Source organism: Mustela nigripes, chromosome X, assembly GCF_022355385.1.
Source record: "Mustela nigripes isolate SB6536 chromosome X, MUSNIG.SB6536, whole genome shotgun sequence".
In the NCBI taxonomy this organism is placed as follows: Eukaryota; Metazoa; Chordata; class Mammalia; order Carnivora; family Mustelidae; genus Mustela; species Mustela nigripes.
In genome coordinates this window covers 60,008,406-60,034,609 of record NC_081575.1, presented here as the reverse complement: position 1 = coordinate 60,034,609, position 26,204 = coordinate 60,008,406, and the positions used below count along the sequence as shown (strand labels likewise).

Sequence of the window (26,204 nt, the reverse complement as noted above, 5' to 3'; positions counted from 1 at the left end):
TCTCTGCCTGCCTCTCTGCCTACTTGTGATCTCTGTCTGTAAAATAAATAAATAAAATCTTTAAAAATGCATATATTATATATTATACATATTATATATAATATATGTAAATATATTATATGAAAGGTAAAACTTTGGCTTAAGTTTGAAGATCGAGTAAAAGAAAAGGAGGAGGCCATGAAAAAGTTAGGATGGCAGAGAAGCAGGGGGACCTTGACCTTTCCTCATCCCTCAAACACAGCTATATTGAGGTCAGATCACATGGAACACCTAGGAAATCGATCTAAGGACTGGGAGAAGGAACTCCACAGTTGGAGGGAGATAATGTGGCAGATGCAAGAGGCTTGGAAGTGAATTGGGGGAGAGAAATACTAGTTTTCCAGGGAGCGAGAAAAGGGAGAGATAGAGGGGTCGAGGAAATGCAGCACTGGGTTGGCACAAGATGAAAATCTCTCTGCATCACAGACTGATGAGCAAGGGGTTCTGAATGTTGCAGGTCTTTTGCATCAGCTGGTGGTGCTCAAACTCTAAGGTTGTGAAGGGTACAACTTCCATCAGAGCAAAGCTGTGATGTGTATTCCTGGGGAGAAAGACGGTGCTGGACCCAGAGTGCAAACGTGGTGTAGGGATATCCTAGGTCACACTGGGAGAAAACTTTCCCCTTCCCGGAGTACATTTGAAAGAAGGTATATTGTCTCTCCAAGGACAAAATCCTATAGGCACCCTCAAACATATACAAAAACAATAACAAAAAAAAAAAAGAACAAAGGAAAAGGAACAACAACAAAAAAGACAATAAAAAACTATACTATACTATACATCCCCAGGGGTCAGAGGCATGCACAAAGGGTGGGTAATTTGGTCACTGCTTTTCACTGTGCTATACCATAGATTCTGTGCTCTGTGCAGTTAGGATAAAGAACATTAGACAGAGTGCTGCAACAAGACTGTACTCCAAAAGAGGGGACTGGTCCTTTTAGTGCGGGTCCTTTAAGATTTGGAATTTTGAATCCCATCCATGCACCAAACATAAAAAGCAGGAGAGCTGTGGCAGTGGGCACACTGAAGGTCTTCACTATTCTGTGAGAGCTTCCTAAACAGTGGAGGGATTTGAGATACCCTGTCCAGGGAGGAGATAGTGCAGTGCTCCCATTTTCCCATTACCAATAACATGGTCAACTTCAGAAAGCAACACAGTGGCCCCCAGTGGAGGAGAGAGTTGCTTATACCAAACCCCAGGCTGCTGTGTGTGTCAAGTGCATGTTCACTAGGGTAAGTCTGACTCTGAGCCACTGAAATAGGCCTCTCCCTGAGAAGACCAGCATAGGCAGCACTCCACATGCACCACATAGAGTGGTTCAAAGCATCACCTGAAATGCTGATGGAAATAGGACAAGGCTTTACTTTCTTTTTTTCCTTTTCTTTGGAATCAGGGTTATAGTTTTTTGTGTGTTTTTAGGTTTTTTTTTCCTTACTTTTTTTTTTTTTTAATGTGGCTTCTTTTTGCTTTTCTTTTCCTTCTTCTTCTTCTTTTTTTAACCTTTCTTTTTCTTTGGAATCAAGCTTATATAGTATAGTTTTTGATTGTCTTTTTTGTTGTTGTTCCTTTTCCTTTGTTCTTTTTTTTTTTTGTTATTGTTTTTGTTTATGTATTTTTGGTCAGGATTTTTTTTTTTTTTTTGCTTTTTCCCCCCTTTTTTCCAGGCTTATGTTAACAGACAAATCAAAGCAAACCTAGTTAAAGGTGCAAACACTCTCCACTGCAAGCAAAGAGGAACTCTGCAGAGGAATAAACAATGGGAAAGAACAACTAAAATGTACCAGTAAGGCGCACACAGCATACACGAGAAACACTTCCTGAAGTGCCAGGTCCTGGACAGTGTATGACCCCTTTTTAATATAGTATTACTGTCAGGTACAGGAAACAACAAGATTTCAAAACACACAAATGATAGAAACTTAGCCAAAATGACAGAAAGGAGGAATTCTCCCCCGGGGAGGGGGGTGCAAGAAGAAATCATAATCAGAAACTTGCTCAAAAGAGATATAAGCGGTATTTCTGAACAGGAATTTAGAACAATAATTATAAGACTATTAGCTGAGCTTGGAAAAAAAAAAAAAAGCCCTAGAAGATAGCAGAGAAACCCTTGCTGCAGAGATAAAAGACCTAAAAGCTAAGGTGACTGAAAAAAAAAGTGCTGTAACTGAGATGCTAAACTGACTGGATATAACCACAATGAAGATTGAAGACATCAAGGAGAGTACAGGTGGTATAGAAGAAAAAATTGTGGAAAATAATGAGGCTGAAAATAAGAGGGGAAGAAAACTTTTAGATCACCAAAGTAGACTTAGGGAACTCAGTGATTCCATAAAACTAGTAATATCTGTATTATAGGAGTCCCAAAAGAAGAGTGGGTTAGAAGAGCAGAAGATTTATCTGAACAAATTATAGCTTTGAACTTCTCTAATCTGGTGAAGGAAAAAGGCACTCAAGTCCAAGAGGCACAGAGAATTTCCCTCAAAATCAATAAAACCAGGTCAACAAAAAGACATATCCTAGTGCAACTCACAAAATACAGTGATAAAGAGAGAATTCTGAAAGCAGCTAAGGACAGCAGTTCCTTAACCCACAAGGGTGGACACATAAGGTTAGCAGCAGAGTTGTTCACTGAAACTTTGTGGGCCAGAAGAGAGTGTGAAATGGGAAAAATATGCAGGCAAGAATACTTTATCCAGCAAGGCTGTCATTCGGAATAGGAAAAATAGTTTCCAACACAAGCAAAAACTAAAGGAGTTCATGAACATTAAACCAGCTCTTCAGGAAACATTAAAGGAGACGCTTTGAGAGGGAAAGAGAGACCAAAAGCAACAAAAAGTAGAAAGGAACACAGACAATCTATAGGAACAGTGACTTTTCAGATAATACAATGACAATAAATTCATACCTACTGATAATCACACTGAATATAAATGGACTAAATGCTCTAATCAAAAGAAATAAGGTGTCAGAATGGATTAAAAAAAATCCATATGCATTTACAAGAGACCCATTTTAGACCCAAAGACACCTCCAGATTGAAAGTGAGGGGGTAGAGAACCATTTATCATGGTAACAAATATCAAAACAAAGCTAAAATATCCATCCTTCTATCAGACAAAATAGATTTTAAACCAAAGAATGTAAGAAGAGATGAAGGACATTCTATCATAACAAAGGGATCTATTGAACATGAAGACCTAACAATATATTAATCAATTAATAACAAACACATAGAAATTCATTGATAATAATACAATAACAGTGGAGACTTTAATACCCTACTCACAGCAATGGACAGAAGATCAACAAGGAAACAAGGGCTTTGAATGACACAGTGGACCAGATGGACTTAATAGATGTATTCAGAGCATTTCATCCTAAATCAGGAGAATACACATTCTTTTTGGGTGCACATGGAGTATTCTCCAGAATAGATCACATACTGGCTTACAAATCAGGCCTCAACAAGTACAAAAAGATTGAAGCCATACCATGAATATTTTCAGACCACAATGCTGTGAAACTTGAAGTCAACCACAAGAAAAAAAAAAATGGTACTGACACAAATACATGGAGGTTAAAGAACATCCTACTAAAAAATGAATGAGTTACTCAGGAAATTAAAGAAGTCAAAATATACATGGGAGCAAATGAAAATGGAAATATGACAGTCCAAAACTTTTGGGATGTGGCAAAGGTGGTCCTAAGAGGGAAGTATATAGCAAAACAAACCTTCCTCAATAGTCAAGAAAAGTCTCAAAAACACAACCTAACCTTACCCCTGTAGAAGCTGGGAAAAGAAGAGCAAATAAAGCCTAAGTCCAGCAGGAGGAGAAAAATAATAAAGATTACAGCAGAAGCCAATGATATAGAACTAAAAAACATAATATATATAAAACAGTAGAACAGATCAACAAAACTAGCAGCAAGTTCTTTGAAATAATTTATAGATCTGATAACTCCCAAACAGGCTTATCAAAAACAAAAGAGAAAGGACTCAAATAAATAAAACCATGAATGAAAGAGGAGATATTACAACCAACACCACAGAAAAAAGAAACAATCGTAAGAGAATATTAGGAGCAATTATATGCCAACCAATTAGGCAATCTGGAAGAAATAGATAAATTCCTAGAAACATATAAACCACCAAAACTAAATCAGGAAGAAATAAAAAAAAAAATCTGAGCAGACTCATAGTCAACAAAGAAATTGAATTGGTAATCAAAAATCTCCCAACAGGGGCACCTGAGTGGCTCAGTGGGTTAAAGCCTCTGCCTTCAGCTTGGGTCATGATCCCAGAGTCCTGGGATCGAGCCCCACATCAGACTCTCTGCTTAGCAGGGAGCCTGCTTCCTCTTGCCTGCCTCTCTGCCTGCCTCTCTGCCTGCCAACTTGTGATCTCTATCTGTCAAATAAATAAATAAAGTTTAAAAAAAAACACTTAAAAAAATCTCCCAACAAACAAGAGTCTGGGACCAGATGGCTGCCCATTTTATTTCACAAAACATTTAAAAAATAATTAATACCTATTTGTCTGAAACTGTTCCAAAAAATTGAAATGGAAGGAAAACCTCCAAACTCATTCTGTAAGACCAGCATTATCTTGATTCCAAAATCAGACAAAGGCCCCAATAAAAAGAATTACATGTATTGCATGGAGCACTGGGTTTGGTGCATAAACAATGGATCTTGGAACACTAAAAAAATAAAATAAAATTTTAAAAAATGTTGCACACCTAGTAAAGGCCAAAACCAAAATTCCAATCTAGATTGTTAAAAAAAAAATTACAGACCAATATCCCTGATGGACATGGATCAAAAATATTCAGCATGATACTAGCTAATTGAATCCAGCAGTACATTAAAAGGATTATTCACCACAACCAAGTGGGATTTATTCCTGTGCTGTAGGGGTGGCTCACTATGTGCAAATCAGTCAAAGTGATACATCACATTAATAAGAGAAAGGATAAGAACCATATGATCTTCTCAATAGATGCAGAAAAAGCATTTGATAAAATACAGCATCCTTGATAAAATCCCTCAAGAAAGTAGGGATAGGGATGCCATCAGGGGCCCCTGGATCAAGCCTCTTTAAACAAGTAGACCAAAGCATACTTAGGTAAAGCTTGCCAGACTATGGTAAAAGTCCAAATATTCCCTACTGCAGGCAAGGAGAAACTACAGAGATCTGGCCTGAGGGAAGGAATAACCAAAACACTATGAAATTTGAAGTCAAACATAAGAAAAATATTGGGAAAAGCACAAATCCATGGAGGTTTAAGAACTCCTAGTGAAGCAGCACCTGGGTGGCTCAGTTAGTTAAGACTCTGCCTTAACTCAGGTCATGATCCCAGTGTCCTGAGATTGAGTCCTGCATCAGGATCCTTGCTTGGCTGAGAGCCTGCTTCTCCCTCTGCCGGCTGCTTCCCCTACTTGTGCACTCTCTTTCTCTCTCTCTCTCTGACAAATAAATTAAATCTTAAAAAAAAAATGAAAGTAGGTATGGGTGGAACATACCTCAACATCATAAAGGCCATATACAAAAGACCCACAGCTAATATCCTCAATGAAAGCTTTTCCTCTAGGTTCAGAAACAAAACTGGAATGTTTACTCTCACCATTGTTGCTCAATATTTTCCTGGATGACCCAGCATCTGGATCAAACAACAAAAAGAAATTAAAAAACAAAACAAAACATCCAAATCAGTGAGGAAGAAGACAAACTTTCACTCTTCACAGATGGGATGATACTCTACATATAAAAACTGAAGAACTCCACAAAAAAAAAAAAAAAAAAAGAAAAAAGAAAAAAAAAGTTAGAACTAATACAGGAATAGAGCAAAGTTTCAGGATATAAAATCAACAGACAGAAATCTATTGCATTTCAATACAACAATAATGAAACAGCAAAAAGAATAATCAAGGAATTGACCCCATTTACAATTACACCAAAAACAATGATACCTAGGAATAAACCTAACCAAAGATGTTAAAAATGTGTAATCTGAAAAGTATAGAATAATTATTAAATAAATTGAGCAAGATTCAAAGAAATGGAAAAAATATTCCATGTTCATGGATTGAAAGACAAAATATTGTTAAAATTTCTATACTAGCCAAAGCAATCTACACATTCCATGCAATCCCTATCAAAATAACAGCAGCATTATTCACAGAGCTAGAACAAATAATTCTCAAATTTCTATGGAACCAGAAAAGACCCTAAATAGTCAGAAGAATGTTGAAAAAGAAAACCAAAGCTGGAGGCATTCCAATTCCAGACTTCAAGCTGTATTACAAAGTTGTAGTAATCAAGACAGTATGTTTCTGGCACATAGATGAATGGAACAGAATAGAGAACCCAAAAATTCACCCACAGCTATATGGTAAACTAATCTTTGACAAAGCAGGAAAGAATATCCAATGGAAAAAAGTTTCTTCAACAAATGGTGTTGGGAAAATTGGAGAAAAACTTGGAGAAGAATAAATCTAGACCACTTTCTAACAACATACATAAAAATAAATTCAAAATGGATGAAAGACCTAAATGTGAGACAGTAATCCATTAAAATCCTATAGCAGATCACAGGCAACAACTTCTATCTCAGCTGCAGCAACTTCTTGCTAGACATCTATCTCCAGAGGCAAGGGAAACAAAATCAAAAAGAACAATTGGGACTTCATCAGGATAAAAAGCTTTTGTATAACAAAGGAGTCAACAAAACTTAGACAACCAACAGAATGAGAGAATATATTTGCAAATGATATATCAGATAAAGGGCTAGTGTCCAAAATCTATAAAGAGTTTATCAAACTCAACACCCCCAACCAAAAAAAAAAAATCCAGTTAAGTAATGAGCAGACACATGAACAGACATTTCTCCAAAGAAGAAATACAAATGGCCAACAGACACATGAAAAAATGCTCAGCATCATTCATCAGGGAAATACAAATCAAAACCAGAATGAGATAACACCTCACACTGGTCAGAATCACTAAAATGAACAGTTCAAGAAACCACAAATATTGACGAGGATGTGGAGAAAAGGGAATGCTTTTGCAGTGTTGGTGGGAATGTAAATTTATGCAACCGCTCTGGGAAACAGTAGCGAGGTTCCTTAAAAAGTTCAAAATAAAGTAGCTGAGGTCCAGCAATTGTACTACTAGGTATTTATCCAAAGCATACAAAAATAGTGTCTAAGGGGCCCATGCATCCAGCAGCACTATCCATAATAGCCAAAATATGGAAAGAGCCCAAAACTCCATCAGCAGATAAGTGGATAAAGAAGAGGTAGTGTATATATACAATGGAATATTAGCCATCAAAGAGAATGAAATCTTGGTATTTTTATTCGTGTGGATGGAACTAGAGTGTATTATGCTAAATAAAATAAGTTAGAGAAAGACAAATACTAGATGATTTTATTCATATGTGGAATTTAAGAATCAAACAGATGAACACAGGAGAAGGGAAGGAAAAATAAGATAAGGAAAAAAACAGGGAGGCAAACCATAAGAGACTTTTAACCATAGGCAACAAACTGAGGGTTATTGGAGTGCAGGTGGGTGGGGGATGGGGTAAATGAGTGAAGGGTATTAAGGAGGACACTTGTAGTAAGCACTGGGTGTTATATGCAAGTGATGAATCACTGAATTCTACCCCTAAAATTAATACTACACTATATCTTAACTACCTTGGACTTAAATGAATCTTGAAAGGAAAAAAAAAAGAAAGAAAGAAAAGGAGGAGAAGGATGTGGAAAGGCTTTCTATTTATTGAGTGTTTTGAGGGTGCCAGGCTCAAAGCCAGGCTCATTATTCCTTGAATTATTATGAATATATATATATATATATATATATATACATACATTCATACATACATGCAATAATATATCTGTGTTATATCCATTTTACATATAAGAAAATAATGTCTCAATGTATTTAATAACTTGGCTGAGGTCTTACAGCCAGTAAATCTGCATAACCAGGATCCATACCTTGATTTTACCTTAGCATTATTCTAATGAGAATTACAAAATCCAGCTATATTATAATTCTGAGCTTTGGACTAAGTCCTTTTGTCTTCCTTTAAAAATTTTTGGTTATGTCTTTGACTTATGCCAGTAGTTAGTGCAGATAATTATGAGCTAGTCAATAGTCATGAAATATCTGAGTTTCTGCAGACTATAGAGTTGATCAATTGAGAGCACAGGGTTTAGATTCAGATGTATGGGTTCAAATTCCATGTAGTGGTTTAAACCACCATTTACTCTTGGTTATCTGGAGTAGGTTACTTAACTTTTCCCCCTCAAAGGCTCTGTCAAATAAAGTTTCTGGTTTCTGTCAAATAAAGATAATACTATCAACCTCACAGTTTTCTTTTAAAAATTAAGAGAGAATGTGATATGCTTTACAGTGTGCCTAGTGTATAGTGGGTACTTGATAAGATGTAAGGTATCTTTATGGTGATGATGATGACTTGATAAGATATAAGGTATCTTGATGATGATGATGATGACAACGATGATGATGATGATATTTAATTTTAACAAAGAAAACATGCATTTATGAGCTTAAGTGTTCAGGATCTAATATGTCTGGCAGAGACCACTACCAAGCTGTCTCAGAAAGTTAGTTGCTTTTATATTTTGGGAAGTTTAAAGAAGTCTAATTTTGAGAACCCAGACCTTGCAAAGATGGGGAAAATGGGAAAGAGATCAGTGAATTTATCTTTTTAATGCTTGGGCTTGCTAGGTAGCTTGGTATCTCTGAAAGGCTGATGTGGCTATACGGAGAAGGAAAGAAATAATACTTCAAGCAAACTGAAAAGCAGTAGTTCACTCTTTCTTACGTATGACCTACAGACTGCCCAACTGCACCTAGAAGGGTGGTTTCTTTTTTTTTCCTTTTTTTTTTTAATGCAGATTTCTGAGCCCATGTCAAGATTTCCTGAACTATATTCCAAGTCATACTAAGGTCTGAAAATCCACTAGTATAGTGAAATTAGGTTGATCTGGTTTTAAATCCCTATTTTGCCACTTATTAACTATCCCCAAGTCTTCTACTCTTCTCATGTGTCACTGCCAACTCTGCTGTTAGCTCCCTCCCTCCCTTATTTCCTCCTTGTTACTATATAGCTAATCCCAACTGTATAAACTGATTTGGGTAGTTGTGTAACCAATCATCTTTTCCCCTGAGACCACTGGAGTAGTATCACTTAACTACTCCTTACAGAACTTGCACATTGTTCTAGCTAACATTGTTTTTTGTTTACTTCTCATTCTCAATGATTGGTCCTGACATAGCTGCCAGTCTTCCTTTCCAGTTTCTATGTGGTTTGGGTTACTACCTTAAACCAATTTGATGCCAAGTTCTGTAAACTTTTCAGTTAGTTTACCCAGTTTACAGGCCTTATAGCAAATTTAACTCAAGGACACAGACTTAGATATAAAACTTCAGTTTGTAAAGCCCAGAGACCCTATGATCACTCAATACTTATATCCCAGTGCTGATAATGTTCCATATTTTATTCAGAGGAAAAGAACACATGTGTCAGGTGTGAGGGAAGTAGACTGAAAGGCTACATTTAAGCCAAACCTCAAAAAATATGCAAAGTTTTTACTATTAGTGTTGGAAAAAACATTCCTGAGAGAGGCAACAGTAAGAGCAAAGATATGATAAGAGGACTGGTGAACAACTCAATGTTAGGTGCTCTATAAACATTTCTTTGTTTCTCATGGTGTAATATGGGGACCACCTGCATCAGAAATCTCACAAGATGCTTGTTCAAAATGCCATTCATGGATGCTCTACTGAATTATGATCTGTAAGAATGTGACTCAAGAGTCTACATTTTGAGCATCAGAGGCAATATCAAAAAGAATCAAGTAGCTATATGTAACTAAGGTTAAGGAGCTGAGGAACTGGAGAGACCAAACCAAGTCCTTCTTAAAGTAATGAAAATTACATGGCTTGGAGAATTAATAATGACTTTCTAAAATAAGTGGCAGTGTTTGGAATTAGTCTAGGTCCAGGGAACCACTTGAGAAATAATACGTAGGGTTCTAGGAGAAAAAGAAAAACTACTCTGAAATTCAGTAAGTTTTGTGGTATGTGTGTGTATGTGCACGTGTGGGTGGGTGTGTAAGAGAGATAGAATAGAATAGAATAGAATAGAATAGAATAGAATAGAATAGAATAACAGTGCAAAGAAATCCTGATATGGTTTTGAAGTCCCAGGGAACACTCAGTAAGAAAGCAGACGCAGCCTGGAGACTTGGGACCATGGGAATTAAGTAGACTCAAGTGAGATGATGTTAGTGAGAGAAAAGTCAAGAAATTTTATTGAATTAAATCATTATTTATTATATTTACAAAGTCTTTTCACTTGGAATATCATATTTCACATTAATACTTGCAATAATTTATAAGCATAAGTACTCATGTCACTCTTTTGGACATTAGGAAACTTGAGGCCCAGAAAATTTAAGTGACTTGTTTATAATCACATATCTAGTAGGTAGAATAGACAAATTTTGAGCCTATTTTTTAAGTCAAAGTTCAGTAATATTACCAATACACCAATACTGCCTCCCTCACCTATGGAAATAATAATATCAGTAATAACAACAACTAACATTAGTTAAATGCTTACTGTGTGTCAGATATTGTTTTCAGCATTTTATATCTTAATTCATTTAGTCCTCTTTTTTTCTAGAATCATTTTATCTATCCAAGATTGGTTTTCCATCCCAACTTCTAAAATCCTTGTATCTAACATATGTGCCTTTCCTATCCTTAGATACTCCTTAGAACTCTTTATAGAACACAGACAAAAAAAAAGGTGGAAAAGAAAGCTAAGAAAAAGGAGTGGTAGAAGGACACTTATAAATTATAGGGCCAGAGAGGTCATGTTATTTAAGACTATGTTCATGTAGCTATCTCTGATGACCATTTGTAAGGAAGTAGTCAAATAATAATGTTAAACTTTAAAATGTTGATCAACAGTGCACATTTCCATGAAGATTTTAATTGAGACTCATCTTTTGTGAACCTTGTGATATTATGCATCTATACAGCATTTAATTTCATGCTTTTTGCCTCAAGGTGTATTTTTTTCATTTTTGAATTGTCTACCTTCTCAAACTATACAGGCAGAGTAAAAACCAGTTGTACATACATAATCATCTTTTAACCTTAGCTAATTCTAAGTAGATCTTCTAGTGGCTCATATGTTAAGTATTTGGTTAACAGCTTTAAGAAAGATTCCTTACTGTCCATAAACAGAAGACATTTTAGATGTTGGGCAGAGGAAGATAAAAACCTGGAAGGAGTTAGAGATACTAGCAAAGCATTTTTACCTTCTTTATCTCTTTGCCTGCCTCTTTTTTCTGGCTTAGTTTTAGAGCCTGAAAATCCATATACTCTGTTTTTCTCAAGTTCCTTTTCTTCTTATTTAGAATTGGGTCAAAACAGGCTTTGATTGAAAGTTGACAATACTAGTAGTAAATAATTTTACAGTGGTTACAGTGCCAAAAGAATAAATCCAGTTAGTATTCTCATGAGAGGAGAACCATCAAAGTGATGCATCATGGTTTAAATAAGGTCTTCTGCCTTGAACAGACCTTAACCTAAAAATATTTTTTCAATATTCACAATGTGTAAGGCATTCTGGTATTCTGATGGAAACAAACATAAATCCAATGTGGGGCCTGCCCTTCAGATTGCAATCTAGTAGGGATAACAAAACTTGTATGTAAACATGTGTATGTGTATATATATTTCAGTATCAGCTCTATAATGACAAAGAACTTATATTAACAGTTAACCATGGCAGTAGAAAACAAAAGAGAAGCACAATGCATTAATTTACCAATTGTTCATTCCTTACTGTGAATAGTCATATGATTATCATAAACTAAAACTTCTTCATGTGTAAAGATAGCATTTTCTAAATTTGTCATCTTGTTTTATTGTGCTGAGGTAGTTTCTTTTTTTCTTTGTTCAGATTGTACTTTTGGCTATCATACCCATGGGTTGATTTCTTCCCCAAACAGAGGACTTCTAGCTCAATTTATTTAAACATAACTCATCATCTTTACTATCTGTTCCTTCTTTCACCATCTTTTCCTTCTCAGATATACCCTCTCAACACACACTCTTACATACAGAAGGTCTGCCTTCATTTACAATGTCTTGCTTTTGCCAGTGGTCCCATGTGATTGTCAGCAACATCTTTTCATTAAATGAGAAAAATTTTTTAAAAGCCTACTCCATTAATTGACACTTACTTAGTTCTCTTGCATTTGTTCTGTTTAAATTTGGGAGTCATTTTCACTTTGATAACTGATAGCTTTTATCAATTAATTAATATCTGAAATTATTTCATCTATTTGTTAATTTGTTTCCCTATTTATTGCCTGCTTCTCCTCATTAGATTATAAACTCCATAGAGGAAGGGACCTTCCTTGTCTGTCTTGTTTATTGCTCTTTTATCTGTTCCTTATAAGTGCCAAGAACCTAATAGGTTCAGCTCAGTAAATACTTATTAAATGAGTGATTGATTTTAGGGGCACCTGGGTGGCTCAGTCAGTTGACTGTCTGACTCCGGATTTTGTCTCAGGTCATGGACTTGGGGTCCTGGGATGGAGCCCACATCAGCTACCATGCTCAATGTGGAGTCTGCTTGTCTCTCTCCCTCCCCTGGTTCACACACATGCTCTCTCTCTAATAAATAAATAAAAATAAAATCTTAAAAATAAATAAATGAGTGAGTGATTTTAAAAATCCTAATCATAATGTTTCCCAACAAATCCTATCAGTTTTTCACTTAATAATGTTTCTTAGATTTTCTACTCCCTCCACACTTATATAACTCATACCTTTCAATTGACCCCTTGTCCCTTTAGACCTAAAAATAATTTCTTACCTTCAGTCTTTTTTTCAATCCATTCTGCATAGTACATTCATGGTACATAGTACATTCTGATGTACTACTTTTCCTCACAGTATCTTTTATCTCATTTCATTACTTAGGAATCTTCCCCAAATGCTTCTTGGTCTTGAATATGAAAGCTTAAAGTGCTATGTGATGTTTTGATCTTCCTTTTGCTTATTGGATTATAAGATTTACCAATTATTTCCACCCCAGCTCTCTATTCTTATTTCCTTTCTAAAACATTTATAGACCTTCCACTTTAATCATCTTGATAACCTGATAAAAACACTAGAGCCGCTTCTCAAAGATATACATGTACGCATTTTAGAGAAAGAATCCCTTTCATAATATGAACCTCACAATTAAACATTTCATTATATAAACTCTCAAATTGTTATAAAGTTTCACATTCCTATGACCTCCCTTCTTATGTACTATTTTTATCTTCTCTTACTGTAGTTCCCAGAATAATTTGTGCAATTCTGAGCTCCGAAGAGGCACTTCTGGCCTGACATACATACCCTTATCTGAGCTCAGAAGAGGCACTTCTGGCCTGACATACATGCCCTTATCCTATTGTGTTTCTGTGAAAAAAACAAACAACTAAACTAAATTCTTATTCAGCAAAAGGTTGAAAGAATCTAGCAAGTAACTATGCAATAATAGTAGTTAAGAAGAATATCTATGAACTGAAATTTTAATTATAAAAACTAATCCACACAGAGGCATAACTAGAAAATTTCAGAGGGAATAAAAGAACTATTCTGATTCTGCTGGTGATTGCATGACTTTACGCATATGTCAGAATTCATAGAATTGTACCCCAAAGGAGTAAATTTCACAATGTATAAAAATAAATTTAAAATATTAAAAAAAAATTAAGTAATTTCTACACTCAACATGGGACTCAAACTCACAACCCCAAAATCAAGAATTGCATGCTCTACCAACTGAACCTGCCAGGCACCTCTAAAATATTTTTAATATTATGAAGTTTTCAACTTTTTTTTTCTATTCTATCTGCTAAGCAGTATCAGGTCTCTATGTTTTATAATTATGGAACTGTGATTATTTTCTTTCTTTATTTTTTTTAAGGTTTTATTTATTTGTTTGACAGACAGAGATCACAAGTGGGCAGAGAGGCAGGCAGAGAGAGAGGAGGAAGCAGGCCTCCCACGGAGCAGCGAGCCTGACGTGGGGCTCAATCCCAGGACTCTGGGATCATGACCTGAGCCAAAGGCAGAGGCTTTAACCCACTGAGCCACCCAAGTGCCCCAGTTTCTTTCTTAAGCTAAGGTAGAATACCTTCTATAATTCAAGTCTGGTGTTGACTTCTTTTTCTCTCTTTCAAAATAAAGGTGAAAGTATGCATTCATTAGTGATGCAATAGCTTAATTTATGTAAAGTCTACAAATTCAACTGTTTTTTTTTCTTTTTTTTCAACTATCTTATTCTCATTTAAAGAGCAAATTTTCCATGCTCCTGGGTGACTCAGTCTGTTAAGTGTCTGACTCTTGATTTCAGCTCAGGTCATGATCACAGTATTGTGGAATTGAGCTCTATATTGGGCTCCACAATGGTCATGGAGCCTGCTTAAGATTCTCTCTCTCCTTCTCCCACTGCCCCTCTCACCCTGCACACATGCACTCTCTCTCCCTCCCCATCTCTCTAAAAACAAAACAAAACAAAACAAAAAACACAAACAACAACATCTACAACAACAAAACAAAAAGAACAAATCTTTAAGGCCAAATTCTGGTTCTTTATAGGAGAAACTATAAGTCCTTTAAAAAAAAAGCTGGATTTACACCTTAGTTTAAACTTTCTTCCCCCCCCCCCCAAATGGTGTTCAAAAAACAGGCACGAGGCATTTTGTTCAATTATACTAGTAGGTTTATGAGAATTAAGTATGTATTGAATATATCTGAATGTATCCTTTGCTGGATGGAGAATCTAGAAACCTTCATTCTGTGTCCTGTTGCCCTGCCAAATAAACAGAAATTATGGAAATCTCCTTCCCAGACCAAAACATTCCAAGGAAATAAGTTCTCAGCTGCAAGGGAAGGTTTGGTGGGCCTCTACTCTGTGCTAGGCTAGATGGGAAAATTACTCTGATATACCAAATATCTTGATAAAAAAAGTTCAAAATAATTGCAGCTATCCTTTTAGTAGGAGATTTTAATGTGACAAATAAATTCCATCTGTGTCTGCACATTTAGTAGTTAAAAGAAATATTCCAGCCTTAACTTCTAGTCAAACTGACTACAGAGTGATATGATAAAAATAATAATAATAATAATTTCCAGTCTTTCATTAATCACACTTTCATGCAGATGAACCCTACAGATCATATTGACCAGAAGCTGTGACAAGAATTGTTCTGTGAACTATTCAACCACCATATTTACTGAGGAAACAACTGTATTTAGTACAGACTCAAGGAAAATATATTTGATAACATAACATGGTAAAGAGCAGGAAAAATACAGTTTTAGCATATATGATAGATCTCAATCTAAATATCTGATATTTCACAAAACAAATAGCTAGTTTTAAATGGATGCTACATAATTAAAGAAATCTCCTAAGACTTTCCCAAAGGAAAAACACAGCTCTGTCCTCATAAACTAAGTTGGAAAATCTAAAAAAAAACTGTATAATCATTGCTTTCTTTTTAATATATTTTATGCAATTGCATTTTAAATCCATTTTTACCTTCAGTTCTACATTTGAAAAGTAACAAATACTGGGAAAATGTATTGGACAAATGTATGTATTTAAATGGAAACAACTGCTTAAAGTATGTTTTTAAAGTCTTAAAAAGTATAATTTTATATTTTAATCCAATAATATCCCTTTTATTAGTTTTAAGCCATCGGTCTTTTCAGTGGCTTGACTAGTTAGCTGCTTTTCAATTTTTAGAATAAAAAGAATTCCTAATTATTTAATAAATTTCTGGTATCATTTCCTTATAGCTTACTTAATTACTTAACTTCTATTTGTATAATGTGGTGGTGAAGATAATGGATTCGTGCAGCTGAAGCCAAGCTGGTTGCCGGAGGTGAGGGGAGGTGGGGGAATAGGCAATATAGGTGAAGAGGATTAAGAGTACAAACTTCCAGTAATAAAATAAATAAATCATGGGGATGAAAAGTATAGCATAAAGACTATGGCCAATAATATTGTGATAACTTTGTGTGGTGACAGATAACTACACTTCCCCAGTGAGCATTTTATAATGCATAGAAATGTCAAATCATAGGGCACCTAGGTGGCTCAATCATTTAAAAAAGTGTCTGCCTTCACTTCAGGTCATGATCCCAGGGTCCTGGGACCAAGTGCCCCATTGTTGGACTCCCTGCTCAGCAAGAAGTCTGCTTCTCCTTCTGTCCCTTTCCCTGCTTGTGCACTCTCTCTCTCTCTCTCCCTCTCTCAAATAAAACAAAACAAAACTTTAAAAAATGCCAAATCACTTTATTGTATACCTGAAACTAATGTAATATTATGTCAACTGTATCTCAATTAAAAAAAAATAAAGCCTGCTTACAATGGGTGTTGAAATTAAGTGATGAATCACTAAATTCTACTCCTGAAACTATTACACTGGATGTTAACTAACTGGAATTGATTTATTTTTTCAAAAACTTATCAGAGAAAGAGAGAATGAGAGTACAAACAAGGAGAGCATGAGGCAGAGGGAGAAACAGGCTCCCTGCTCAGCAAGAATCCTGATGTGAGACTCAGTCCTGAGGACCCTGGGATCATGACCTGAGTTAAAAGAAGACACTTAAATAAAAACTTGGAACTAAAAAAAAAAAAATTAAAATCTGCTTACTTTGATTCTCTGTTCCTCTGTTTTCTAGTTGTGTCTTTGACAAGGTTAACTGTTCTAAGAACTATTTTCTGACCTATAAAAATGAGATAATCACACAAAGTGCTTAGTGTGCTATTTAGCACATAAGTATTTAAAAAGTCTATCACAAGCATTTTGCTGAAATGCAGAAAATTGAATTTAGTGTCCTTAATTTTAAACTTTTGTAAAACAGAAATAGTGTTTTTTTCCTTTTTTGCTCCCTGAAGAGCTAGGCTGTGGAAAAAGAATTAATATACAGGATTGGGGGAAAGGGTAGATTTCTTTACTAAGATATAAGGATGGATTGAAGAAAACAGAAAAAAAAATGTTAATTTAAAAATTCTTTTAATTACATGCAGTGTAACAATGAATCTCTTTTCCACCATTTTACTTGTTTTTATGCTCCCAAAATGGAATTTCACACATTCTTGAAGGCTGGGAATATTTAGCAATTATTTCCTGTTGCCCTACAAAACTAGTCACTGAAATGTTTGTGAGTCCCAAGCCTAATGTTAAAAAGTGGCAGGATTCTATGATGAAGGATCATTAATAAATATGTATCATGTAGATATTTTATAAGATCCATGAATATTTAAGGAGACTGCATATCTCCCAACCCACAAATATGAGATGTTACTGCTGTGGTAGATTACACAGTTAATCAGTAACATTCAAATTTTATAAAGGCCATGATAAGTGTGGATTTGATGACCATATTCTGTTAATTATTCTTACAATTCTTTACTATAATCTGAGTGAGTCAGATGCTTAGGGCATTTAGATATATTTCCAAAAATTATCTACACTGTCCAATCAACTAGATTATAACTTAGAATAATTTATCCTCCTTGTGCATATGGATCTTAATGCAAAGAATATATCTTATTGGCTCACCATGGAAACTGATCTATAACTGACCCCGAGTTTTCAGTATCCTTGGATTCTTCACGGGTTTTGTCTACATTTGCCATAAGAGTAAAACACTTTTTAAAAATGGTAAGGTAGGCTTCTCGCCCGCCGCCCCTCCCTCCGGCGCGCCAGCCTTGCCTGGCTGGCCAGCGGGCCTGGCTCCCCTCCCCGGCCACGACAGGTGGGTGGGCTGCCCTGAGGAGGCGGGGAGGGGAGGTCTGGGCCAGCCCGCGGGTGGGTGCAGATGCCGAACTTCGGCAATGCCCCCAACTGCACGAGGAAGAGCACGCAGTCGGACCTGGCCTTCTTCAGGTTCCCGCCGGATCCAGCCAGATGCCAGAAGTGGGTGGAGAATTGTAGGAGTGCAGACTTAGAAGATAAAACGCCTGATCAACTAAACAAACATTATCGATTACGTGCCAAACACTTTGAGACCTCTATGATCTGTAGAACTATACATTTTGCAGAGGCATCAGAAAACTAAAGAATGATTGGGTTATTTTATTTCTCAAAATCAATTGAAGCAGATACTTGTGAAGTCATGGGAGAGTCCTTATAGGACAGTTCTTCGAGATAATGCAATACCAACAATATTTGATCTTACCAGTCATTTGAACTATCCACATAGTAGACACAGAAAACGAATAAAAGAATTGAGTGAAGATGAAACCAGGACACTGAAACAGAAAAAAAATTGATGAAACTTAACAGGAACCAAAACATAAATAAACAGCAACGCTCAGAATCCTAGTGCAGAAGGGGGTGAGGAACAGGATGAAGATATTTTACCTTTAACCCTTGAAGAGAAAGAAAACAAAGAATACTTAAAATCTCTATTTGAAATTTTGATTCTTATGGGAAAACAAAACATACCTCTGGATGGGCATGAAACTGATGAAATCCCAGAGGGTCTCTTTACTCCTGATAACTTTGAAGCGCTGCTGAAGTGCCGGATAAATTCTGGTGAAGAGGTTCTGACAAAGCGCTTTGAGACAACAGCAGTTAACACATTGTTCTGCTGGAAAACACAGCAGAAACAGATGATAGAGATCTGTGAGAGCTGCATTTGGGAAGAAACTCTCAGGGAAGTGAGAGACGCGCACTTCTTTTCCATCATCACTGATGACGTAGTGGACATAGCAGGAGAAGAACACTTGCCTGTGTTGGTGAGGTTTGTTGATGAATCTCATAACCTGAGAGAGGAATTTGTGGGCTTCTTGCCTTGTGAAGCTGATGCAGAAATTTTGGCTGTGAAATTTCACACTACCATAACTGAGAAGTGGGGGGTTAAACATGGAGTATTGTCGTGGCCAGGCTTACATTGTGTCCAGTGGATTTTCTTCCAAAATGAAAGTTGTTGCTTCTAGACTTTCAGAGAAATATCCCCAAGCTGTCTACACACTTTGCTCATCTTGTGCCTTAAATATGTGGCTGGCAAAATCAGTGCCTGTTGTGGGAGTGTCTGTTGCGTTAGGAACAATTGAGGAAGTTTGTTCTTTGTTCCATCGATCCTCACAACTGCTTTTGGAGCTTGACAATGTAATTTCTGTCCTCTTTCAGAACAATGAGGAAAAGGGTAAAGAACTGAAGGAGATCTGCCATTCTCAGTGGACAGGTAGGCATGATGCACTTGTTTTATGTTTAGATGGTATAAATAATGATACAAATATTAGGTGGAATAACTATATAGCTGGTGGAGCTTTTGTACTCTGCTGTGCAGTAACAGATTTTGATTTCATTGTTACCATTGTTGTTCTTAAAAATGTTCTATCTTTTACAAGAGCCTTTGGGGAAAATCTCCAAGGGCAGACGTCTGATGTCTTCTTTGCAGCCAGTAGCTTGACTGCAGTGCTGCATTCACTAAATGAAGTGATGGAAAATATTGAAGTTTATCATGAATTTTGGTTTGAAGAAGCCACAAATTTGGCAACTAAACTTGATATTCAGATGAAACTCCCTGGGAAATTCCGCAGAGCGCAGCAAGGTTACCTGGAATCTCAGCTCACTTCTGAGAGTTACTATAAAGAAACTAAGTGTTCCAACAGTGGAACACATTATTCAGGAACTGAAGGATACAGTCTCAGAACAGCACCTCAAAGCTCTTAAATGCATATCTCTTGTACCCTCTGTCATGGGACAGCTCAAATTTAATACATCAGAGGAACACCATGCTGACATGTGCAGAAGTGACTTGCCCAATCCTGACACACTCTCAGCTGAGCTGCATTGCTGGAGAATCAAATGGAAACACAGAGGGAAAGATATAGAGCTTCCATCTACCATTTATGAGGCCCTCCATCTACCAGACATCAAGTTTTTTCCTAATGTTTATGCATTGCTGAAAGTCCTGTATACTCTTCCTGTGATGAAGGTTGAGAATGAACGCAATGAAAATGGGCAAAAGCATCTTAAAGCATACCTGAGGAACACTTTGACAGACCAACGGTCAAGTAACTTGGCTTTGTTTAACATAAATTTTGGCATAAAACATGATCTCGATTTAATGGTGGACACATATATCAAACTCTATACAACTAAGTCAGAGCTTCCTACAGATAACTCAGAAACCATTGAAAATACCTAAGAAACATTTAAAGTAGGCTTTCTCTTATGTTTGATATTTGGAAAAATCTGTAAGAAATTTGAAAACATCTTACAGAAAATCTGTCAGGTGTATGTAAGCCATTTAATCACTGAATATCTTGACATATTGACCTCTCATTGAGTATATTAGACTTTGATAATATGCCTATTTAAATGGCCCCTGTTTAAACTCTCATGCTTTGGAGACATACCTGTTCTTCCAGAAGATAGCATTGAAAGTGCCACATTACACTTCTATGGGATTTCTGCTAGTGGCACTTGGGAATTGTTTTAGTTAAGTCATTTTAGACATAACATTTATTATCACTGGATTCAATTGTCGGGTATTGAGTTATCACTTCTTAGAAGATAAAGATTTTGAAGAGGTATGGGGGGAAGGGGATATATTTTAGAAAATGTTACAAGAAGCTCATGAGTGACCCTTGAGTAGTAGGAGTGTTAGTATGTTAAAATCTGTAATGGACAGTTCAGGGAGTTACCAGACAGAAACATGTGAGCTTGCCAAGCAAGGATTGCAGTACAGATTTTGTCTTTACCAAATGAACTTAACAGAACAAGTTACAGTTGAAGTTTGAATGGGAGAGCCTCCCATTGTTCCACATTGGGTTGTTGCTATTTACATTCCTTTGTTGAGCCTACATATTCATAAGCTCTTTAGCACAGGTATGTCGAAATACCTATGACTTCATAAGCTTTTTAGCAGGTATATGTTGAACACCTCTGTTCATGGTCAAGGCAGGATCAGAGGCCATGGATACTGACAACTGATTTGTCTGTTTTCCTCTGTCTTTTCCCATGACTATATCTACCGCCTCATCTTGATTTATAAACAAAACCTGGAAAACCTACAAAAATAAGTGTTTTGTGGTTTATCTAGGAATAATACAGAAAATATTGCTGTTATTTTTGGTGAAGAAGATCAATTTGTATAGTTTATTTCGACTTAAATAAAATGTGAATTTTGTTTAAAAAAATGGTAAGGTAAAATTAGCATTTTAATTTTTGTAATTTTATTCCCTACAGTGTATGGTTACTTCTAATACTGATTAAAATCAAAACAAAATATAAAAGCAATGTTGTTTGTATAACATTTTCATAGTAACATTGACATCACAGTCCTTTTTTCATAGAATTTACTTTCAATAAAAAAGTGATAACTTCCAAGTTTTTTTTTCCTTTTTAAACTTGACTAATAATAGATTTTTTAAACAAATCATTTCCTGAATCAGGATCAAAATCCTTACGGCAAACACATGTTTATAGAGAATGAATGCTTTGCAGCTTGTCTGGACTTCAAAATGAGGTCATGATTTATTTTTTGTCTTTTGGCAAACATATGGATATTTGTTTTTTCAGTGAGAGAAGTTAAAGATATGACATTGATTACAAGAACTGATTTCACAAATGAACAACCTAACTTATGAGGGACTGCTGAATACATGTATTATCCCTGGGGGAAGAAGAGCTCAGTCTGGTTTGATGGATTCTTGAAGAATCCATGATTTCTGTTTTTTTTTTTTAAATATATATTTTATATTTTTTCAGTGTTTCAAAATTCATTGCATGTGCACTGCACCCAGTACTCCATGCATATGTGCCCTCCTTAGTACCCAACACCAGGCTCACCCAGTCCCCCATCTTCCTCCCCTCCAAAACCCTCAGTTTGTTTCTCAGAGCCCACCGTCTCTCATGGGTTGTCTTCCCCTGTGATTTCCCCCAACTCACTTCTTCTCTCCATCTCCCAATGTCCTCCATGTTATTCTTTATCCTCCACAAGCAGGTGAAACCGTATGATAATTGACTCTCTCTGCTTGACTTATTTCACTCAGCATAATCTCTTCTAGTCCCGTCCATATTGATACAAAAGTTAAGTATTCATCCTTTCTGATGGAGGCATAATACTCCGTTGTATATATCGACCATATCTTCTTTATCCATTCATCCACTGAAGGGCATCTTGGTTCTTTCCACAGTTTGTCAACTGTGGCCATTGCTGCCATGAACGTTGGGGTGCAGATGGTTCTCCCTTTCACTACATCTGTATCCAGTAGTGCAATTGCAGGGTCATAGAGTAACTCTATCTTTAATTTCTTAAGGAATCTCCCCACTTTTTTCCAAATGTACTAACTTGCATTCCCACCAACAGTGTAACAGGGTTCCGTTCCCCTTTCTCCACATCCTCTACAGCACTTGTTGTTTACTGTCTTACTGATTTTGGACATTTTAACTGGTGTAAGATAGAATCTCAATGTGTTTTTTATTTGATTCTCCCTGATGGTTAATGATGATAATTTTTTTCATGTGTCTATCAGACAGTTGTATATCTTCTTTGAGGACGTGTCTGTTCAAGTAGTCTTCCCATTAAAAAAAATTAATTTATTTGACAGACAGAGATCACAAGTAGACAGAGAGGCAGGCAGACAGAGGAAGGAAAGTGGGCTTCCTGCCAAGCAGAGAGCCCGATGTGGGGCTTGATCCCAGGATCCTGGGGTCATGACCCTAGCCAAAGGCAGAGGCTTAACTCACTGAGCCACCCAGGAGCCCCCCTCTGCCCATTTTTTGATGTGATTATCTGATTCATGTGTGTTGAGTTTGAGGAGTTCTTTATCAATCTTGGATATCAGCCCTTTGCCTGTAGTGTCATTTTCAAATATGTTTTCCCATTTGTGGGTTGGCTTTTTTTGTTTTGTTTTGTTTTTGTTCTTGTTGACTATTTCCTTTACTGTGCAGAAACTTGATCTTGATAAGTCCCAAAAGTTCATTTTGGCTTTTGTTTCATTTGCTTTTAGGGACATGTCTTTTTTTATTTAAGATTTTATTTATTTATTTGACAGACAGAGATCACAATTAGGCAGACAGGCAGGCAGAGAGAGAGGAAGGGAAGCAAGCACCCTGCTTAGCAGTGAGTCAGATGCTCCCTGCTAAGCAGAAAGCCAGATGCTCCCTGCTGAGCAGAGATCCAGATCCCAGGACCCTGGGATCATGACCCAAGCTGAACTCAGAGGCTTTAACTCACTGAGCCACACAGGTGCCCCTGGGGACATTTCTTGAAAGAAGTTGCTATGACCAGTGTTGAAGAGGTTACTGCCTATGTTCTCCTCTAGGATTTTGATAGATTCCTGCCTCACATTGAGGTCTTTTATCCAGTTTGAGTTTATCTTTGTGTATGGTGTAAGAGAATGATCACATTTCATTCTTCTATACATAACACCCAACAGAGGAAAAATTCAGAGACTGTGCCCTCTCCATCAGAACTATTGGATATGTACATAAACATTATATCAGAAAGGGAATTAAAGGTAACAATTATTCAGGCAATGGCTAGGTTGGAGAAAACCATTAGTGACAACATAGTGACACCATAGAATCTCTAAGGGCAGAAGTGAAAGGGAAGAAGTTCAAAATGCTATCAATGAGATCTAATCTAATCTAAATATTCTAACAGCTAGGGTAACTGAGGCAGAAGATAGAATTAGTGATCTAGAGGACAAATTGATAGAGTAAAAGGATCAGGAGGAGGCATGGAAGAAACAGCTTAGAAGCCATGAAAACAGAATTAAGGAAATAAACACCATGAAGTGTTCCAATATTAAAATTATTGGGATCCCTGAGGGGGTGGAGAAAGAGTAGATTAGAAGTTATAGTTGAACAAATTCTGCATGAAAATTTTCCCTGGACATGAACAAATGTTCAGGTCTTAGAGGCAGAAAGAACACCTCCAAAGACCGACGAATCTAGAAAGAACTCAAGGCACTTGATTGTGAGACTGACAAATCATAATTTTAGACAAGAGCTTCTGAGGGCAGCTAGGAGGAAGAGATTACTTATGTACAAAAAAAAAGTACATCAGAATACCATCAGACCTGCCCAGAGAATGCTGGCAAGCCAGAAAGGGCTGGCAAGACCTAATCAGGGCCCTAAATGAGAAGAACATACAGCCAAGTATACTTTATCCAGTGAGGCCGATATTCAAAATGGATGGAGAGAAAGAGCTTCCAAGTCCAGAAAGGTTTAAAAGAGTATGTGACTGCCAAACTGGCACCATAAGAAATATTAAGGGCATCTCTATAAAAGAAGAAAGGACTCCAGAGTGACATAAAACAGAAATTTACAGAGACAATCTATAGAAACAAGGACATCACATACAACATGACGTAAATAAAAACATATCTTTCAGTAATCACTCTCAACGTGAATGCCCTAAATGCTCCAAAAAAATGGACAAGGTTGCAGATTGGATAAAACAACAGGACCCATCAATATGCTGTCTGCAAGAGACCCATTTGGAACCCAAGGAAAAATCTGGACTAAAAGTGAAGGGAGAGAGAAGCAATTTTCATGCCAATGGGCTTCAAAGAAAGCTGGGACAGTGATTCTCATATCAGATAAATTAGATTTTAAAATATAGGCTTTAGTCAGATAAAAGAAGGACAGTGCATCATTTTTAAAGGGTCTATCCACCAATAAGATCTAACAATTGTAAATATTTATGTCCCCAATATGGGAGAAGCCAACTACATAAGACAACTGTTAATCAAGATAAAGAGCCATATTGATATGAATACATTATTGTAGGGGATCTTAACACACCACTTTCAGTAATAGAAAGATCATCCAAGCAGAACATCAATAAAGAAATAAGAGAATTGAATGACACATTGGACCATATGGACCTCATAGATATATACCAAACATTCCATCCTAAAATAACAGAATTCTCATTATTCTCGAGTGAACATTGAACTTTTTCCAGAATAGACCACATACTGGGTCACAAATCAGGGCTCAACCGATACCAAAAGACTGAGATTATCCCCTGTCCCCTGCATATTATCAGACCATAATTCTTTGAAACTGGAACTCAACCACAAGAAAAAGGTTGAAAGGAATGACTTCTGGGGTTTTTTTGTTTGTTTGTTTTGTTTTGTTTTAAGATTTTATTTATTTATTTTAAAGACAGAGATCACAATTAGGCAGAGAGGCAGGCAGAGAGAGGAAGGGAAGCAGGGTCTCTGCTAAGGAGAGAGCCCAATGTGGGGCTTGATACCAGGATGCTGGGATCATGACCAAGCAAAAGGCAGAGGCTTAACTCACTGAACCACCCAGGTGCCCCATGATTTCTCTTTTTAGTAGAATTTCTGTACAACCAAATTCTTACAATTTTCTGTTCTACAAGATGGTGAAATTATGGGATTTCATCACCTAAAACTAAATTCAATGTTCAGATAGCTTCCTTTTCAGATACCTAGAAGCCTTGAGAACCTTATAATAGCCAAATAAGTTGTAAATAGTAAATGTTGGCAGTTATCCATTGGTCTCCTTCATTTGTGCACATTTGTGAGCAAAGGCACTGACTACATTTGTTCTGTGTTATCTTTTCAAGGATGCAACCAGTCTTGAAATATGAGATATTTTCTCTCTCCAAAGCAAAAGGAAGATTTGTGTTTGGTTCAGTATAAAAAATCTGGGTTCCTTAACATGGCTTCCTGTGCCACCATAAAGGAATTGACGAACAGAGAAAAGATATAAGAAAATGCAGGTAATCTGAATACTATTGCCATTGTTACCTAGAAGTCTCATGTTATCTGCCACTATCCTTAAAACTCTGGCTGGGTTACTTGTTAGTTTGCAAGTGGACTAAAAATATTAGATCTTTCACAATTCTTGACAGTAGTTCTTTTTTAAATATATTTTTTATTTCTTTTCAGCATAACAGTATTCATTGTTTTTGCACCACACCCAATGCTCCATGCAATCCGTGCCCTCTATAATACCCACCACCTGGTTCCCCCAAACTCCCACCACCTGCCCCTTCAAAACCCTCAGATTGTTTTTCAGAGTTCATAGTCTCTCA

At 36.6% G+C, this 26,204-nt stretch overlaps 2 protein-coding genes across 3 annotated transcripts in view; both read left to right on the top strand.

The window, feature by feature from the left end:
* Nucleotides 1-26,204, top strand: part of SH3BGRL (SH3 domain binding glutamate rich protein like) — a 102,611-nt gene that overhangs the window by 31,693 nt on the left and 44,714 nt on the right. The window contains exon 1 of one of the 2 annotated variants that reach the window (XM_059386321.1): nucleotides 25,745-25,889. The exons of the other annotated variant lie outside the window; for it this stretch is intronic. Within the exon in view, the coding sequence (XP_059242304.1) occupies nucleotides 25,884-25,889 (6 nt within the window). The 5' untranslated portion in view covers nucleotides 25,745-25,883. Of the gene's footprint in view, nucleotides 1-25,744; nucleotides 25,890-26,204 lie in introns of those variants that run through there. 2 annotated transcript variants of the gene reach the window in all.
* On the top strand, nucleotides 17,991-20,330 carry LOC132007854 (52 kDa repressor of the inhibitor of the protein kinase-like). Its single transcript, XM_059386319.1, is given in 6 exon segments — nucleotides 17,991-18,209; nucleotides 18,295-18,432; nucleotides 18,434-18,470; nucleotides 18,473-19,029; nucleotides 19,031-19,776; nucleotides 19,778-20,330. Coding segments are annotated over 6 exon segments (2,250 nt in total).